The sequence below is a fragment of the Coregonus lavaretus genome, assembly GCF_964263955.1.
Source record: "Coregonus lavaretus genome assembly, chromosome: 19".
Taxonomy (NCBI): domain Eukaryota; kingdom Metazoa; phylum Chordata; class Actinopteri; order Salmoniformes; family Salmonidae; genus Coregonus; species Coregonus lavaretus.
The window spans coordinates 41,791,712-41,811,673 of NC_140006.1; the positions used below are offsets into that span (position 1 = coordinate 41,791,712).

The following is a 19,962-nucleotide window of genomic DNA, read 5'->3' on the forward strand; positions in this document are numbered from 1 at the left end:
TAGTGTTCAGTAGGCTCGAAACAGGAGAAAACGCTTTGAAACCGTGTGAAGATACTACCTGAACTTGTCCAGTACGAGCACAGGGTTTCCTTCTCTGTTGCCTGCGTAATGATTCACTACCGTGTGCCCTACTGAACATGACCCTGTACTGCTGAACTGGGAGTAGCCTGATTGCCAAACTGCTGCTACTCTCTGTTTATTATCTATGCATAGTCACTTTAACTCTACCTACATGTGCATATTACCTCAATTACCTCGACTAACCTGTGCCCCCGCACATTGACTGTATATAGCCTCGCTGCTGTTATTTTACTGCTGCTCTTTCATTATTTGTTATGTTAATTTTTTTTTAGTTATCTATTTTTTTTACTTAACACTTATTTTTCTTAAAACTGCATTGTTGGTTAAGGGCTTGTAAGCATTTCACTGTAAGGTCTACACCTGTTGTATTCGGCGCATGTGACGTCACATTGCCTTGCCTTGCCTTGCCTTGTTTGGAAAGATAACATTTCGAGATAACCGGGTTGGCTAAAGCAAAAACTGCCAGGAATCCAGGCTAAACTGAAAGAGATGTGGCACCTAAATCGGCCAGTGTATTTCTAGTATGTATTCAGTCATTGTGTTGTCTGGAATACCAGCCTTATCTCTCCACTTGTTGCCGGCTGAAGCTGGGGATTCCATCGCCACCAAAGGAAAGAGAGTGAGGTCGAAGTGACACTGTCCTCCGATGGAGCCTGGCGGTACTGCAAATGCATCCTGACTAACCAGGGGAAATGTTCATAACTCCGATTCTGTTACAAAACGTTTCTTAAATAGAAGCAAACGGTATTAAACGGGGCGGGGCCTACCTTAATTTGTCCAATATAAACGCTCGTTTTAGTCGCAAAACTAAACGTTTTGCAACTGTTTGAACTAATGATTCCACCCCAGCTGTCAGACTGTTACCATGGTTACACCAGTCATTGTAAAAAAAGACGCAATAGTCTCTACAAGCCAGAATGTTGAATAAAATGATATTTACACTTGACCGGTTGTACATGCTGCTGGTCCATTTGGCGGTAGGAGGTGGAGATAAATCCACAGGAAAGTGTTGTTTACCCGACTTTTTGCGGTATTTTCAACCTGTTGACGCATCGCATGTGATGCAAAATATGTAAACAATAGCTGAATGTAGTCGAGTTGAAAATCCGCTGTAAGTGTTTGCCATTCAGTTAGGCTCTGCCATATTGTGTAAGTGTTTGTCACGTGCGAATTGCATCAGTATTGAAAATATAAACCAGAAATACAAACGATATACAGACCAGCATACTGAAGGTCGGGTTGATAACACTACAGTGGTATTTTGTCTTACATTCCTACCTGCAAAAGGACCAACCACAAGGGCAACTGGTAAAGTATAATTTTATTCAGCATTCAAATGCTCATTTCTGCCCGACGTAGAATTCTATGCGATTCAATGTCGGGTCTTCAGGCTATGCTTGTTCATGAGGGTCTACCTGAGCATGCAGCTGTGCAGATCAACTGATCTGTACACTTCTTTAACTTCCTAACAATTGAGTATAAACCGATTCTTATTATGTAAAGATTAGTGATTCGGGACAGCGACTACCTCAGGGTCATGTTCATTAGGCAAGAGACGTAAGAAAATACATTGAAACTGGGACAGACTAACTGGACATGTCCAATAGGTAATGTTCATATTATTTGTTTCCCGTTGCAAAACGTTTTAAAATGTTGTGTGCCCTAATGAACACGACCCTAGCCAACTCCTAGTTAGAGAGTAAACAGGATGCGCGGAGGCGGGGGACTCATTGGCGAGAACAGTGCAACCACTGTCTGTGGGGTCTTGCTTGTTCCCTCAGCCAAAACAGGAGACGATTGATTTCTATGGAGGGAAGGCAAATGGGTGGACACCTGCTACCCTCAACAGTGGCACATTTTAGGCAAAGGACTTTATGATAAACTGACAGGATAATGTCAAAGTAGAGCACAACTCCTAAGGATGTCTTTTGGAAGAGGAGATTATCTCTTAAATCATTGTTGTTTTTACAGAATATGTCAGTATGATGGTAAACATTGTATTTACTATTAAACTGTTATTCATCAATGTAATGTTGTCGAATGGTCATTGCTGCCCACCAGAGCTTCCCACCGGTAGGTGTCAGTCACGCTCCGGTTAACTGTCTAGTACATCTTTATACCAACGAAGAAGAAATGTGTCCGTCCCACTAGACCTCCTTGCAAGGTGTCTGGACCACCGCCTTCGAGGCAAGACATCCCCTCCCTAGCCCTGGATAAACTTCTCCCACCTTTAGTAGGCCCTTTTCTCAACCATGGCGACGAGTGCGAAGCGAAAACAAGAGGAGACGCATCTTAAGATGCTTCGGGAAATGACTAGCCAGCCCCCGAATAGGAAGTGCTTTGATTGCGACCAGCGCGGCCCGACTTATGCCAACATGACAGTGGGTTCCTTCGTCTGCACCACCTGTTCTGGCATCCTGTAAGTACTGTGTTGACTATTGTTGTTTTTAAAGTAAGCTAATGTAGTTCTTTATGGTGTATTTGGGTTGTTTAGCTAATGTTACTTATCAAGCTCCCCAACACAGTAGGTAATGCTATCCAACGTTAGCTCGAGGCTATTGGTTCGGAAGGGTCGCAAGCCCATGCTTTGTTTTAAGGAGAGGTCTCAATTCCCAATCTTTGAAAGGTCACCCAATTGTTTGTGCCGAAAATACTTGTGTCAAGGTTAGTGTGTGATAGTTGCTGATAAAAAGCGTATTTGCCCAGTGTGTCAAAGCAGCACGTCACTGCACTACCGGCGAAACTCTTGCACAACCTCGGCTCTTTCCCAATCCACTTTTATCTATACAGTAGGCGTAGTTTGGGACATCCCGTTGCTCACGCCGATATAGAGGATGTGTATTGGGCAATGCAGAAATGGTCGCATCTGTTGCTTGCCAAACACTTATAGAATACATTGTGGGTCAAGTAATACAAATCCATATGGTTTAGAGACCACAATAGGAAGGGACTACTGACAAAAACACAACTGATGTTTAAACTGATCATCTCACTCCATATGTGCACATGAATGCATACCCTTATATGATACATATGACTGACTTCCACTGATGGTTGTCACTTTTGACAGTGAATGTTAGTAATTTATGTCCAATATGTAGCCAGAATGCACATTTAGCTGTCAGTGTTCAGTCATGTTGTGCCTGGTCATTGTAAAGTTATTGACACAGAATGCATACTCACCAATTGTTACCCTCTGTTATCGTTAACCCCCACCCCACACACTCTAGACGAGGCTTGAATCCCCCCCACAGAGTGAAGTCCATCTCTATGACCACCTTCACACTACAGGAAATTGAATTCTTACAGAAACACACCAACGAGGTACTGACATTAATTCAAGTAATGTGCTAAGAAATGTGTTCTTCAATTCTAGTCCTGGGGATCCGCAGGGAGTGCAGGCTTTTGTTTCAGCCTAGCACTAACACATCGGATTCATTCAAAGGCACTGATGATTAGCTTAGTCAGATGTGTCAGTATTGAGAATAAAAGCCTGCTGACCCTGTGGATCCCCAGGACCAGTGTTGAAGAACAATAGATTATTGTCTTTGTGCATGTCAGCCTCCTCATGTCTGCCGTCTTTCAGTTTTTCTGTCTCAAGGGAGTTTTTCTGTCTCAAGGGAGTTTATTGGCATTTCTCTTCTCTCTCTCGCTCTCTCTCTCTCCACCCCCTTCCCCACACACTTTCTCTCTAGGTTTGTAAATACATCTGGTTGGGGCTGTACGATGACAGGACATTGGTTGTTCCAGACTTCCGCGAACAACAGAAAGTAAAAGAATTCCTCCAGGAAAAATATGAGAAGAAAAGATGGTGAGGAGCTTCACTCTTCTGCTTTCTGTTGAGTTCACTGATTATCTCTGTTGAGTTAACTGAATAGCTCTGTTGAGTTAACTGAATATCTCTGTTGAGTTAACTGAATAGCTCTGTTGAGTTAACTGAATAACTCTGTTGAGTTAACTGAATAGCTCTGTTGAGTTAACTGAATAGCTCTGTTGAGTTAACTGAATAGCTCTGTTGAGTTGACTGAATAGCTCTGTTGAGTTGACTGAATAGCTCTGTTGAGTTGACTGGATAGCTCTATTGAGTTGACTGGCTATCTCTATTGAGTTGACTGGCTATCTCTATTGAGTTGACTGGCTATCTCTATTGAGTTGACTGGCTATCTCTATTGAGTTGACTGAATAGCTCTGTTGAGTTGACTGGATAGCTCTGTTGAGTTGACTGGATAGCTCTATTGAGTTGACTGGCTATCTCTATTGAGTTGACTGGCTATCTCTATTGAGTTGACTGGCTATCTCTATTGAGTTGACTGGCTAGCTCTATTGAGTTGACTGAATAGCTCTATTGAGTTGACTGAATAGCTCTATTGAGTTGACTGAATAGCTCTATTGAGTTGACTGGATATCTCTATTGAGTTGACTGGATATCTATTAAGTTGACTGGATATTTCTATTGAGTTGAGTTGACTAATTATCTCTATTGAGTTGACTGAATATCGCTTGAGTTGACTGAAAGCTCTATTGAGTTGACTGAATAGCTCTATTGAGTTGACTGATTAGCTCTATTGAGTTGACTATATAGCTCTATTGAGTTGACTGGATAGCTCTATTGAGTTGACTGGATAGCTCTATTGAGTTGACTGAATAGCTCTATTGAGTTGACTGGATGGCTCTATTGAGTTGACTGGATGGCTCTATTGAGTTGACTGGATAGCTCTATTGAGTTGACTGGATAGCTCTATTGAGTTGACTGGATAGGTCTATTGAGTTGACTGGTTATCTCTATTGAGTTGAGTTGACTAATTATCTCTATTGAGTTGACTGAATATCGCTTGAGTTGACTGAATAGCTCTATTGAGTTGACTGGATAGCTTTATTGAGTTGACTGGATAGCTCTATTGAGTTGACTGGATAGCTCTGTTGAGTTGACTGGATAGCTCTATTGAGTTGACTGATTAGCTCTATTGAGTTGACTGAATAGCTCTATTGAGTTGACTGGATAGCTCTATTGAGTTGACTGGCTATCTCTATTGAGTTGACTGGCTATCTCTATTGAGTTGACTGGCTATCTCTATTGAGTTGACTGACTATCTCTATTGAGTTGACTGATTAGCTCTATTGAGTTGACTGATTAGCTCTATTGAGTTGACTGATTAGCTCTATTGAGTTGACTAGATAGCTCTATTGAGTTGACTGGATAGCTCTATTGAGTTGACTGGATAGCTCTATTGAGTTGACTGGATAGCTCTATTGAGTTGACTGAATAGCTCTATTGAGTTGACTGAATAGCTCTATTGAGTTGACTTAATAGCTCTATTGAGTTGACTGATTAGCTCTATTGAGTTGACTGGATAGCTCTATTGAGTTGACTGGATAGCTCTATTGAGTTGACAGGCTAGCTCTATTGAGTTGACTGGCTAGCTCTATTGAGTTGACTGAATATCGCTTGAGTTGACTGAATAGCTCTATTGAGGTAACTGATTAGCTCTATTGAGTTGACTGATTAGCTCTATTGAGTTGACTTAATAGCTCTATTGAGTTGACTGGATAGCTCTATTGAGTTGACTGGATAGCTCTATTGAGTTGACTGGCTAGCTCTATTGAGTTGACTGGCTAGCTCTATTGAGTTGACTGGCTAGCTCTATTGAGTTGCTGGCTAGCTCTATTGAGTTGACTGAATAGCTCTATTGAGTTGACTGGATAGCTCTATTGAGTTGACTGGATAGCTCTATTGAGTTGACTGGATAGGTCTATTGAGTTGACTGGTTATCTCTATTGAGTTGAGTTGACTAATTATCTCTATTGAGTTGACTGAATATCACTTGAGTTGACTGAATAGCTCTATTGAGTTGACTGGATAGCTCTATTGAGTTGACTGGATAGCTCTATTGAGTTGACTGGATAGCTCTATTGAGTTGACTGGATAGCTCTATTGAGTTGACTGGATGGCTCTATTGAGTTGACTGGATAGCTCTATTGAGTTGACTGGATAGCTCTATTGAGTTGACTGGATAGCTCTATTGAGTTGACTGGATAGGTCTATTGAGTTGACTGGTTATCTCTATTGAGTTGAGTTGACTAATTATCTCTATTGAGTTGACTGAATATCGCTTGAGTTGACTGAATAGCTTTATTGAGTTGACTGGATAGCTCTATTGAGTTGACTGGATAGCTCTGTTGAGTTGACTGGATAGCTCTATTGAGTTGACTGAATAGCTCTATTGAGTTGACTGGATAGCTCTATTGAGTTGACTGGCTATCTCTATTGAGTTGACTGGCTATCTCTATTGAGTTGACTGGCTATCTCTATTGAGTTGACTGACTATCTCTATTGAGTTGACTGATTAGCTCTATTGAGTTGACTGATTAGCTCTATTGAGTTGACTAGATAGCTCTATTGAGTTGACTGGATAGCTCTATTGAGTTGACTGGATAGCTCTATTGAGTTGACTGGCTAGCTCTATTGAGTTGACTGGCTAGCTCTATTGAGTTGCTGGCTAGCTCTATTGAGTTGACTGAATAGCTCTATTGAGTTGACTGAATAGCTCTATTGAGTTGACTGATTAGCTCTATTGAGTTGACTGGATAGCTCTATTGAGTTGACTGGATAGCTCTATTGAGTTGACAGGCTAGCTCTATTGAGTTGACTGGCTAGCTCTATTGAGTTGACTGAATATCGCTTGAGTTGACTGAATAGCTCTATTGAGGTAACTGATTAGCTCTATTGAGTTGACTGATTAGCTCTATTGAGTTGACTTAATAGCTCTATTGAGTTGACTGGATAGCTCTATTGAGTTGACTGGATAGCTCTATTGAGTTGACTGGATATCTCTATTGAGTTGACTGGCTAGCTCTATTGAGTTGCTGGCTAGCTCTATTGAGTTGACTGAATAGCTCTATTGAGTTGACTGGATAGCTCTATTCAGTTGACTGGATAGCTCTATTGAGTTGACTGGATAGGTCTATTGAGTTGACTGGTTATCTCTATTGAGTTGAGTTGACTAATTATCTCTATTGAGTTGACTGAATATCACTTGAGTTGACTGAATAGCTCTATTGAGTTGACTGGATAGCTCTATTGAGTTGACTGGATAGCTCTATTGAGTTGACTGGATAGCTCTATTGAGTTGACTGGATAGCTCTATTGAGTTGACTGACTATCTCTATTGAGTTGACTGATTAGCTCTATTGAGTTGACTAAATAGCTCTTGAGTTGACTAAATAGCTCTTGAGTTGACTGGATAGCTATATTGAGTTGACTGATTAGCTCTATTGAGTTGACTGATTAGCTCTATTGAGTTGACTGATTAGCTCTATTGAGTTGACTGGATAGCTCTATTGAGTTGACTGGATAGCTCTATTGAGTTGACTGGCTAGCTCTATTGAGTTGACTGGCTAGCTCTATTGAGTTGACTGGATAGCTCTATTGAGTTGACTGGATAGCTCTAGTAAGTTGACTGGATAGCTCTATTGAGTTGAGTTGACTAATTATCTCTATTGAGTTGACTGGATAGCTCTATTGAGTTGACTGGATAGCTCTATTGAGTTGACTGGATAGCTCTATTGAGTTGACTGGATAGCTCTATTGAGTTGACTGATTAGCTCTATTGAGTTGACTGGATAGCTTTATTGAGTTGACTGGCTATCTCTATTGAGTTGACTGGCTATCTCTATTGAGTTGACTGACTATCTCTATTGAGTTGACTAATTAGCTCTATTGAGTTGACTGATTAGCTCTATTGAGTTGACTGATTAGCTCTATTGAGTTGACTGGATAGCTCTATTGAGTTGACTGGATAGCTCTATTGAGTTGACTGGATAGCTCTATTGAGTTGACTGGCTAGCTCTATTGAGTTGACTGAATATCGCTTGAGTTGACCGAATAGCTCTATTGAGGTAACTGATTAGCTCTATTGAGTTGACTGATTAGCTCTATTGAGTTGACTTAATAGCTCTATTGAGTTGACTGGATAGCTCTATTGAGTTGACTGGCTAGCTCTATTGAGTTGACTGGCTAGCTCTATTGAGTTGACTTAATAGCTCTATTGAGTTGACTGATTAGCTCTATTGAGTTGACTGGATAGCTTTATTGAGTTGACTGGCTATCTCTATTGAGTTGACTTAATAGCTCTATTGAGTTGACTGATTAGCTCTATTGAGTTGACTTAATAGCTCTATTGAGTTGACTGGATAGCTCTATTGAGTTGACTAATTATCTCTATTGAGTTGACTGAATAGCTCTATTGAGTTGACTGATTAGCTCTATTGAGTTGACTGGATAGCTTTATTGAGTTGACTGGCTATCTCTATTGAGTTGACTGGCTATCTCTATTGAGTTGACTGACTATCTCTATTGAGTTGACTGATTAGCTCTATTGAGTTGACTGATTAGCTCTATTGAGTTGACTGAATAGCTCTATTGAGTTGACTGAATAGCTCTATTGAGTTGACTGAATAGCTCTATTGAGTTGACTGATTAGCTCTATTGAGTTGACTGGATAGCTTTATTGAGTTGACTGGCTATCTCTATTGAGTTGACTGGCTATCTCTATTGAGTTGACTGACTATCTCTATTGAGTTGACTGATTAGCTCTATTGAGTTGACTGATTAGCTCTATTGAGTTGACTAAATAGCTCTATTGAGTTGACTGGATAGCTCTATTGAGTTGACTGGATAGCTCTATTGAGTTGACTGGATAGCTCTATTGAGTTGACTGGCTAGCTCTATTGAGTTGACTGAATATCGCTTGAGTTGACCGAATAGCTCTATTGAGGTAACTGATTAGCTCTATTGAGTTGACTTAATAGCTCTATTGAGTTGACTGGATAGCTCTATTGAGTTGACTGGCTAGCTCTATTGAGTTGACTGGGTGGGTCTATTGAGTTGCTGGATAGCTCTATTGAGTTGCTGGATAGCTCTATTGAGTTGCTGGCTAGCTCTATTGAGTTGCTGGCTAGCTCTATTGAGTTGACTGGCTAGCTCTATTGAGTTGCTGGCTAGCTCTATTGAGTTGACTGGATAGCTCTATTGAGTTGACTGGGTGGGTCTATTGAGTTGAGTTGACTAATTATCTCTATTGAGTTGACTGAATATCGCTTGAGTTAACTGAAAATATCGCTTGCGTTAACTGAAAATATCGCTTGCGTTAACTGAAAATATCGCTTGCGTTAACTGAAAATATCGCTTGAATTGTGTAGAGGAGATCCTCCAGTTTCTATTGTGATGTATTCAGGGGTGGAATTGGAGGAAAAATAACTCTAGAGAACTGCCCATATGAAATCCTATGAATTCATGAACAACACAGTTTTACATGTCAAAATTCTTACACCTTTGGAACTCCGTTCCAGCAATTCCAGCCCTGGATGTATTTTGATTAATGGTTGTGTGCACACAGGTACGTCCCTCCAGACCAGGCGAGGACAGTAGCCTTGTCCCAGGCCTCCAAGTCGGGCTCCTCAGCCAGCAGCACAGCCAGCACCTCTGAAGTCCAGCCCTTGAAAACCCTGCAGCTCAACAAGACCCCCCCAGCACATCAGGTATTGCTTCTATCTGCTTTCCTAACATATGGCGTAATACTTTTCAGGCTGATGTGCTTTTGAGTCATTTGCAAAAAAAAAATGCCCTTTTATCCATTTACATAACTTGGTCTAGTCATTATATAAGTCAATGGGTGCAACCCAAAATGTCCCCAGTTGTTTTTCTTTGAAGCATGTCATCATTGAGTAGACTGTTGCCATGGCGCCCTAGCAGCAGCCTAAGCAGAGAGCTCCTGTACATTTTGTAAATATTTTTGTAATTAATTTCTATAGCATTTTTTACCTACAATCTTTTTTTGTTTTAAGAATGAACAATTTAATATAGCTAATTCATATCATCAGCGTTAAGACTGAAGCTGTTTGAATAGCTTGCTAACGTTAGCTGGCTAGCTGTTTTGATTCAAATGACAGCTAGTGTCTGGAGGTTGAGGATGGAGTGAAGCCCGAAAGCAAGACTGCAGAGGTATGCAGTGATGAGGCACGTAGGGAGGACGGAGTTACAAGGCTGCTGTTTAATTATTATTGAAATGTGGAGTGCTTTCTGGTGCCACGTGACTGCCATAGCATCATCCAAGTGGGCGCTTAATTTTGGTAGTAGTGAAGGAGTAGATACAGTGGGGAAAAAAAGTATTTAGTCAGCCACCAATTGTTCAAGTTCTCCCACTTAAAAATATGAGAGAGGCCTGTAATTTTCATCATAGGTACACGTCAACTATGACAGACAAAATGAGAAGAAAAAAATCAGAAAATCACATTGTAGGATTTTTAATACATTTATTTGCAAATTATGGTGGAAAATAAGTATTTGGTCAATAACAAAAGTTTCTCAATACTTTGTTATATACACTTTGTTGGCAATGACACAGGTCAAACGTTTTCTGTAAGTCTTCACAAGGTTTTCACACACTGTTGCTGGTATTTTGGCCCATTCCTCCATGCAGATCTCCTCTAGAGCAGTGATGTTTTGGGGCTGTCGCTGGGCAACACAGACTTTCAACTCCCTCCAAAGATTCTCTATGGGGTTGAGATCTGGAGACTGGCTAGGCCACTCCAGGACCTTGAAATGCATCTTACGAAGCCACTCCTTCGTTGCCCGGGCGGTGTGTTTGGGATCATTGTCATGCTGAAAGACCCAGCCACGTTTCATCTTCAATGCCCTTGCTGATGGAAGGAGGTTTTCACTCAAAATCCCACGATACATGGCCCCATTCATTCTTTCCTTTACACGGATCAGTCGTCCTGGTCCCTTTGCAGAAAAACAGCCCCAAAGCATGATGTTTCCACCCCAATGCTTCACAGTAGGTATGGTGTTCTTTGGATGCAACTCAGCATTCTTTGTCCTCCAAACACGACGAGTTGAGTTTTTACCAAAAAGTTCTATTTTGGTTTCATATGACATTCTCCCAATCCTCTTCTGGATCATCCAAATGCACTCTAGCAAACTTCAGACGGGCCTGGACATGTACTGGCTTAAGCAGGGGGACACGTCTGGCACTGCAGGATTTGAGTCCCTGGCGGCGTAGTGTGTTACTGATGGTAGGCTTTGTTACTTTGGTCCCAGCTCTCTGCAGGTCATTCACTAGGTCCCCCCGTGTGGTTCTGGGATTTTTGCTCACCGTTCTTGTGATCATTTTGACCCCACGGGGTGAGATCTTGCGTGGAGCCCCAGATCGAGGGAGATTATCAGTGGTCTTGTATGTCTTCCATTTCCTAATAATTGCTCCCACAGTTGATTTTTTCAAACCAAGCTGCTTACCTATTGCAGATTCAGTCTTCCCAGCCTGGTGCAGGTCTACAATTTTGTTTCTGGTGTCCTTTGACAGCTCTTTGGTCTTGGCCATAGTGGAGTTTGGAGTGTGACTGTTTGAGGTTGTGGACAGGTGTCTTTTATACTGATAACAAGTTCAAACAGGTGCCATTAATACGAGTGGAGGACAGAGGAGCCTCTTAAAGAAGTTGTTACAGGTCTGTGAGAGCCAGAAATCTTGCTTGTTTGTAGGTGACCAAATACTTATTTTCCACCATAATTTGCTAATAAATTCATTAAAAATCCTACAATGTGATTTTCTGGATTTTTTTTCCCTCAATTTGTCTGTCATAGTTGACGTGTACCTATGATAAATTACAGGCCTCTCATCTTTTTAAGTGGGAGAACTTGCACAATTGGTGGCTGACTAAATACTTTTTTCCCCCACTGTAGCTAGCTACCTACTACAGAGTCCATGGATTAGTGTCGCTTAGCTCAAACTTCATCTGACTGAGTTTTACTGCGGAAAAGCCAGAGACAGTGAGACACCTTGATGTGACTTTCCTGCCTGCCTCTGGACTTTCTCTTCTTGCTTGACCACCTCCCTCAGATGACCACTCAAGCCATGAACTTTCTAATGACTATCCATGACGTTGTGATGTTGTTTTTCTAAATTACTTTATTTTTTTTTGTGTGCTTTGAATCACAGACAATTTAAGGTTTTTTGAAAAGCACTATATAAGTTGAATAAATTGTTATTATTAATTATTGCTCATGGTCTCTCTCCCTCCGCCAGTCCCCGATGGTGGTTCGCTCCCTGGCCCATCCCGTAGTTCAGGAGAAGAAGTTTGACCTCCTCTCGGACCTGGGTGGAGACATCTTTGCCGCTCCGCCCTCTCAGGCTGCCAGCAACGCCAACTTTGCCAACTTTGCAAATTTCCCCAGCCAATCAGGTAATGAGCCAGTCAGGTTTCCCTAGCCAATCAGGTAATGAGCCAGTCAGGTTTCCCTAGCCAATCAGGTAATGCATGAGAATGGCCTTCACTCAAACTCACAGGGGCAAATCCTAACTTCCATTTAGGTTGAATTTTCTCTTAGTCATACATTGACGTCAATAGGAGACTAAGTGAAAATTTGATTTAATGCAGCTATTGCAGTTGAAACAATAAGACTATTCCCCGCCTTTGTTTTGGTATAAAGCTGAGGGATGGGGCTGGATAAATGTAACCACTCTCAAATTCATAGACCGCTATGGATGCAAGGACTGACCATCCATGATATCAACATTATAGTTTTAACCATGTTTTGAGGCTATACAGAGGAAAAAAAGCTTATTTTGGGTTCTGACCGGGTACGACAGTTGAACTAAAGCTCATGAGGCATTTATAAGTTATATTCTTCAAGAGTCAATGGGTACATTTAATAAATTCATTAGTCCAAAAATGTATGTAGCAACTGCAGACTGCCCCTTTTTTATTAAGTGGGAGTTAGGCGTCGCCCAATATTGAGTAGATTTGAATGGTTTTGTCTTCAAAGAGTCCAAATTTAAATAAATCTCGAGGGCATGCAAATGAGGAGTGCAGTGAGACTGTGAACATGCCTACACGTGTACATACGTCGTTATAATGTCTCTATGTTAAATCATTGTCATTTGCCACTCCTACCATTTTTACCATCATGCCGTTCGTTCCTCATTCCTCACATTGTCAGGGTTTTGTGTTTCCTCCCTGTGGTTTGCAGCGACTCAGGTTAACTCAAAAGCTAACTTTGCCAACTTTGAGGCGTTTGGCAACTCTGGAGTACCGCCGCATTTCAGGACCTCACCCCCCTCACAGTCGTTTGCGTCAGGTACCGCTGAGTCCCATTCTCATACATACCCTCTCGTTTACATTATCTCTGTTCCAAGCCCAACAGGGGGACGTGTTAGCTTGTTTTTGTCATACCCACATGTGCCTCTTTCTTTTGTGTGTGTTCGTGTCCATGTCCTTTCCCCTGTGCGTGAATGTGTGTATATTGAGCCCTGTGTACAGTGAGGGGAAAAAAGTATTTGATCCCCTGCTGATTTTGTACGTTTGCCCACTGACAAATAAATGATCAGTCTATAATTTTTATGGTAGGTTTATTTGAACAGTGAGAGACAGAATAACAACAAAAAAATCCAGAAAAACGCATGTAAAAAATGTTATAAATTGATTTGCATTTTAATGAGGGAAATAAGTATTTGACCCCTCTGCAAAACATGACTTGGTACTTGACTTGACCATGACTTGGTACTTGGTGGCAAAACCCTTGTTGGCAATCACAGAGGTCAGACGTTTCTTGTAGTTGGCCACCAGGTTTGCACACATCTCAGGAGGGATTTTGTCCCACTCCTCTTTGCAGATCTTCTCCAAGTCATTAAGGTTTCGAGGCTGACGTTTGGCAACTCGAACCTTCAGCTCCCTCCACAGATTGTCTATGGGATTAAGGTCTGGAGACTGGCTAGGCCACTCCAGGACCTTAATGTGCTTCTTCTTGAGCCACTCCTTTGTTGCCTTGGCCGTGTGTTTTGGGTCATTGTCATGCTGGAATACCCATCCATGACCCATTTTCAATGCCCTTGGCTCACCCAAGATTTGACGGTACATGGCCCCGTCCATCGTCCCTTTGATGCAGTGAAGTTGTCCTGTCCCCTTAGCAGAAAAACACCCCCAAAGCATAATGTTTCCACCTCCATGTTTGGGGGTGTTTTCTTGGGGTCATAGGCAGCATTCCTCCTCCTCCAAACACGGCGAGTTGAGTTGATGCCAAAGAGCTTCATTTTGGTCTCATCTGACCACAAAACTTTCACCCAGTTCTCCTCTGAATCATTCAGATGTTCATTGGCAAACTTCAGACGGCCCTGTATGTGTGCTTTCTTGAGCAGGGGGACCTTGCGGGCGCTGCAGGATTTCAGTCCTTCACGGCGTAGTTACCAATTGTTTTCTTAGTGACTATGGTCCCAGCTGCCTTGAGATCATTGACAAGATCCTCCCATGTTGTTCTGGGCTGATTCCTCACCGTTCTCATGATCATTGCAACTCCACGAGGTGAGATCTTGCATGGAGCCCCAGGCCGAGGGAGATTGACAGTTCTTTTGTGTTTCTTCCATTTGCGAATAATCGCACCAACTGTTGTCACCTTCCCACCAAGCTGCTTGGCGATGGTCTTGTAGCCCATTCCAGCCTTGTGTAGGTCTACAATCTTGTCGCTGACATCCTTGGAGAGCTCTTTGGTCTTGGCCATGGTGGAGAGTTTGGAATCTGATTGATTGCTTCTGTGGACAGGTGTCTTTTATACAGGTAACAAGCTGAGATTAGGAGCACTCCCTTTAAGAGTGTGCTCCTAATCTCAGCTCGTTACCTGTATAAAAGACACCTGGGAGCCAGAAATCTTTCTGATTTGAGAGGGGGTCAAATACTTATTTCCCTCATTAAAATGCTAATCAATTTACAATGCGTTTTTCTGGATTTTTTTGTTGTTATTCTGTCTCTCACTGTTCAAATAAACCTACCATTTAAAAGTATAGACTGATCATTTCTTTGTCAGTGGGCAAACGTACAAAATCAGCAGGGGATCAAATACTTTTTCCCCCTCACTGTAGGGCGAGGTGTCCCAGTGCCGTCGGTGGCTGGTGCTGTACCAGCCCAGTCCCAGCTGGGTCCCTCGGCAGAGGACCGCTACGCCGCTCTGGCTGAGCTGGACAACGAGCTGAGCTCCTCGGCCCCTACAGGGAGCAGTGTCCAGGGGTGAGAGACAGGCACCACTCCAAAACCTGGCACTAAAAACACATTTATATATATGCTAACTCTAGATATACACACTCTCTCTGCCTTAAAAACAGTTTTTTTTTTGTGGTTCAATGAGCTAAGATATGTATTTATGTTATGTGTTTAAGTGAATCTAGGAATATGTTTGGAGCTGTGTTGGGAACCTCGCCTGCCCAGACTCAGCCAGTATTACCCAGCATGCATGTGCAGCAAGGCTTTGGAGGTGAGGGGATTGTTCCACCTACATTATTTTCTGAAATGGTTGACCCTCAAACATAATGAAAACATCATGTCATGTCCTGTTGTTTCAGCTGTCCCGTCCAATAACCCATTTGTTGCTGCTGCCCCCGATATGGCCACCAACCCCTTCCAGACCAATGGTATAGCACCGGCTGCAGGTGTGTGTGTGTGTGTGTGTGTGTGTGTGTGTGAGCACATTAAAGTGCATACATACATATCAAGTGTGTATGTGTGTTTGGGCCTCTGCTATTTGTCTGAAATAGCATTGTTTGATATCAGTAGATACTGTACATTGAAAGGTAAGTTTGTGTGTGTCCACTGTGTTTATGTTACTCCCCTCTCCTCTCTCTGTGTGTCCACTGTGTTTATGTTACTCCCCTCCCCTCTCTCTCTGTGTTCATGTTACTCCCCTCCCCTCTCTCTGTGTGTTCATGTTACTCCCCTCCCCTCTCTCTGTGTGTTCATGTTACTCCCCTCCCCTCTCTCTGTGTGTCCACTGTGTTTATGTTACTCCCCTCCCCTCTCTCTGTGTGTTCATGTTACTCCCCTCCCCTCTCTCTGTGTGTCCACTGTGTTTATGTTACTCCCCTCCCCTCTCTCTGTGTGTTTATGTTACTCCCCTCTCCTCTCTCTGTGTGTCCACTGTGTTTATGTTACTCCCCTCCCCTCTCTCTGTGTGTTCATGTTACTCCCCTCCCCTCTCTCTGTGTGTTCATGTTACTCCCCTCCCCTCTCTCTGTGTGTTCATGTTACTCCCCTCCCCTCTCTCTGTGTGTCCACTGTGTTTATGTTACTCCCCTCCCCTCTCTCTGTGTGTTTATGTTACTCCCCTCTCCTCTCTCTGTGTGTCCACTGTGTTTATGTTACTCCCCTCCCCTCTCTCTGTGTGTTCATGTTACTCCCCTCCCCTCTCTCTGTGTGTTCATGTTACTCCCCTCCCCTCTCTCTCTGTGTTCATGTTACTCCCCTCTCCTCTCTCTGTGTGTCCACTGTGTTCATGTTACTCCCCTCCCCTCTCTCTGTGTGTTTATGTTACTCCCCTCCCCTCTCTCTGTGTGTTTATGTTACTCCCCTCTCCTCTCTCTGTGTGTCCACTGTGTTTATGTTACTCCCCTCCCCTCTCTCTGTGTGTTCATGTTACTCCCCTCCCCTCTCTCTGTGTGTTCATGTTACTCCCCTCCCCTCTCTCTGTGTGTTCATGTTACTCCCCTCCCCTCTCTCTGTGTGTTCATGTTACTCCCCTCCCCTCTCTCTGTGTGTTCATGTTACTCCCCTCCCCTCTCTCTGTGTGTTCATGTTACTCCCCTCCCCTCTCTCTGTGTGTTCATGTTACTCCCCTCCCCTCTCTCTGTGTGTTTATGTTACTCCCCTCCCCTCTCTCTGTGTGTTCATGTTACTCCCCTCCCCTCTCTCTGTGTGTTTATGTTACTCCCCTCCCCTCTCTCTGTGTGTTCATGTTACTCCCCTCCCCTCTCTCTGTGTGTTTATGTTACTCCCCTCCCCTCTCTCTGTGTGTTCATGTTACTCCCCTCCCCTCTCTCTGTGTGTCCACTGTGTTCATGTCACTCCCCTCCCCTCTCTGTGTGTCCTAGCCTCCTTTGCCACAGGTTCTATGAGTTTGCCTGCTGGCTTTGGGAAGCCCTCCTCCTACTGCCTCCCGACCAGTTTCAGTGGGACCTTCCAGCAGCCCTTCCCTGGCCAAGCCCCCTTCCCTTACCCCCAGCCAGGGGCCTACCACCCCCAGCAACCCAATGGTAAGTAGTGTACCCGGTCCTCCTTTTAGTGTTCTCAATCACAATATAGTTTGGCCTTAACATTGAAGCTGTGATTTCCAAAACTATGTTTGTGCTGTGACTTTTCTTGTGACCCTCCACTATAAACAAAGATCATGTTACTGGCTAGTATCCACTCTGTAACTAAATAGCCGTCGCCCACTATTTGGGAACCTAATTGGTAAAGAGACCATTAAGCCTAATCTGTTTGTTTTTTCTCTCTGCGTTGACAGGCCTTGGTGGATACCCAGTCTACGGACAGAGCAAGGCCTCCGTGACCCCCTTTGGGCAGCCCGTGGCTGGGCCGGGGATGACCAATAACCCATTTATGGTGAGCATTTAATAGCGTGTATGTTTCCAGATCATGTCGAAGGACCGAAGGACGTATTGTGGTCTTTAATTGTAAAACTTGTAATACAAGTATGAAACACTTTGTCCCTGACTTTGTCTGAACACATGCAGTTTACTTACACATTCAACTTCTGCATGGGTCCAATGTAAAAACGCCTATGTGGACGGTCGCCCCATGCGCCCTCTCTCTCAGCTAATATTGATTAACCCTTTTGTCTCCAACCAGGCGGGCGCCCCGGCAGGATCCTACCCCTCTGGAAGCTCCACCACCAACCCCTTCCTTTAGCGCGCCTCCCTCCCTCCCTCCCCGTCGTCACCACGAGAGGGCAGCATGCAGCACCTATTCAATGACCGGCTCAGTCACACCCTGTGATGTGACAGTACATTTCTGAAACTCTGAATTCAAGATTTTCTTAACTATGTTTATGACACTATGAAGGACTATGGGATCTGGGACTGCCCTGGAACGATGCCTTTGGACTTATAAGTTCTTTATACATAATATTTTGTAGTTTATTATGTTTGGCAATAAGCTCTTTTATTGTGCATATCGGCATTTGTAATCACGTTTAAAATACATGTTATGTATAATTAGGACTTGACGTGGGCGGGCAACATTGTGGAGGTGCCACTACAATGTTTCTACCAGTGGGTTTATATGATAACTAACAGGGTTGTTTGTATACAACAAGTCTTGGAGTGAACTGAGGTGACGTGAAGATTTTCGCATCGAGGACGATGATTAGATGTTGGTGAAGAATCAGGCTGGCAGAGGCGTTATTCACCTAATTGCATTTGAGGGGGCACCGATGGTCATGTTTAGTATCATTTAATGAATTCTGTGTAAAAGAAACAATGTATTGTGTAGCGGTTTCAATGGGCGTGACGCCTCTGCCTGCAGTTATGGTGTCCAGGAAAGGGACTTTTATTTGGTGCATGATTAATACTGCTATTACTTGGGGTGCAACCTGGAGTCCGTTCAGCAGGGCACAACGTTGTGGAACATTTCGATAGAAATATGTTGTGTAGAACAAAAATGTGTCTTTTGAAGGGAATCATATTGACTCTTTTTTCATTCAATTTCTATCTACAACATTTGTCTACGGAACATTTGCCCTGTTCTTATTGAGCTCAAAACACCATAGTGCTATCCCAAAAAATACCCAAATATCGTTTTTTGAGTGGAGTTTCCCTTTAAGGTTCCAATGCTCTTAAGGAGTCCTCCCTGTGTTGCTTAACGGTTTACAAAACAGTAGAATAATCTTGAATACAACTTTTTTTTTGTTGTTGTTTTTTTACTTGTTGCTAGGAGGAAGTCCCAAGTGTAACAACAGCCCAAACACACGAACGTTGGATAGGTAAGAGGCTGTTTGAAAAGGAACAGCTAATACCTGCTGTAAAAACACAAGACCCCAGACTCCAGCAGCAGCAGTTTGTATGACAGGCAGGTGTCTCCTGCAGAATAGAGATTAAAGGGAATATCCACTCAATAATGACCTTTCTGTATTTTTTTTCCCATTAAGGTTCTAATGCTCTAAGGAGCCCTCCCCATGTAACCCGACCCGCAGGTGCAGGGCCGTAGCCAGGTTCTGAGTTAAAGTGGGGTCTCTCCCCCCCCCAAACAAATCCAAGATTTTACCCCATCAAAGAAATGTTCAGGAAGTAAAGGTTTGCTTTACATAACTTTTTTTGTTGTTTCAGTTTTACAGCTAATATCCTGCCATTCTACACACTTTGCCAATAGGGTGGGAATACATTCTTGGCCATTTTAAAAGCTAATTCCCTGCAATTCTACACATTTAGCCATGACTTATGCCATGTTAATAAGACACGTGACCTGCGTGCCCGGTTGGTAATTCGGCCATGATTACTACAAGTTTAGATAGCTGGCTAGACTAACTAGACCCATTTACCCATCTAAAAAATATTAACTGACATGGGCAGTGAGTGACATATAACAAGCGGAAAACTGCAGATTATTATTTATTTTTTTATCATTTAGCAGACGCTCTTATCCAGTGCATACATTTTTCATACTGATGCTCAACCAAGTTTTTTTAAATTGCACCTTGTGTATTTTACTATTCTAACTCTCAACAGTAAGTGGAGACCTCGACTCAGTTCCTAATTAATTTTGTTATTGTTACATTTTATTTTTATTAGAAAAATTACCGAGGTCCGGAATGTAGTTCCCCAGTGTCCGGACCTTGGTGTCCTCATATGTAGCTACGGCCCTGCGCAGATTTGTAAAAACACCTGAGAAGTTTGATTTTTATTTGGAGGGATGGTTAAATTGTGCCCCCCATCACTTTTAATTAATGTAATCGTGTTACTTGCCATTACAGTAATATGTTAGTCAATGTGTACATATATAAATATATGTATAAATATATTAAAGATTTTTAACTACAGTTTGCTCTTGATTCTCATTTTTTCATTTAGAATT

The 19,962-nt window shown here is 42.7% G+C and overlaps 1 protein-coding gene across 7 annotated transcripts; it reads left to right on the forward strand.

Moving 5' to 3' along the window:
* The first annotated feature begins 2,197 nt into the window (after nucleotides 1-2,197).
* agfg1b (ArfGAP with FG repeats 1b) lies at nucleotides 2,198-18,569 on the forward strand. 7 transcript variants are annotated; one of them, XM_084183610.1, is made up of 12 exons: nucleotides 2,198-2,500; nucleotides 3,312-3,405; nucleotides 3,777-3,892; nucleotides 9,477-9,618; nucleotides 12,162-12,318; nucleotides 13,106-13,213; nucleotides 14,988-15,132; nucleotides 15,282-15,376; nucleotides 15,465-15,551; nucleotides 16,986-17,147; nucleotides 17,399-17,496; nucleotides 17,743-18,569. In XM_084183610.1, the coding sequence occupies exons 1-12, from the start codon at nucleotides 2,334-2,336 to the stop codon at nucleotides 17,800-17,802; spliced, it is 1,431 nt and encodes a 476-aa protein (XP_084039736.1). In that variant the 5' UTR covers nucleotides 2,198-2,333; the 3' UTR covers nucleotides 17,803-18,569. The 7 variants fall into 7 exon arrangements, with proteins under 7 accessions (XP_084039736.1, XP_084039738.1, XP_084039742.1 ...); XM_084183612.1 differs by having other exon boundaries at nucleotides 2,206-2,500; nucleotides 15,465-15,533; XM_084183611.1 differs by having other exon boundaries at nucleotides 2,251-2,500; nucleotides 15,291-15,376; nucleotides 17,743-17,881.
* Nucleotides 18,570-19,962: the final 1,393 nt, after the last annotated feature.

Coding starts and splice junctions, on each gene's coding strand:
- agfg1b (XM_084183610.1), top strand. CDS start 2,334: ATGGCGACGAGTGCGAAGCGAAAACAAGAGGAGACGCATCTTAAGATG. Junction 12,319..13,105: donor AAATTTCCCCAGCCAATCAG/GTAATGAGCCAG, acceptor TGTGGTTTGCAG/CGACTCAGGTTAACTCAAAA. Junction 17,148..17,398: donor CCACCCCCAGCAACCCAATG/GTAAGTAGTGTA, acceptor CTGCGTTGACAG/GCCTTGGTGGATACCCAGTC.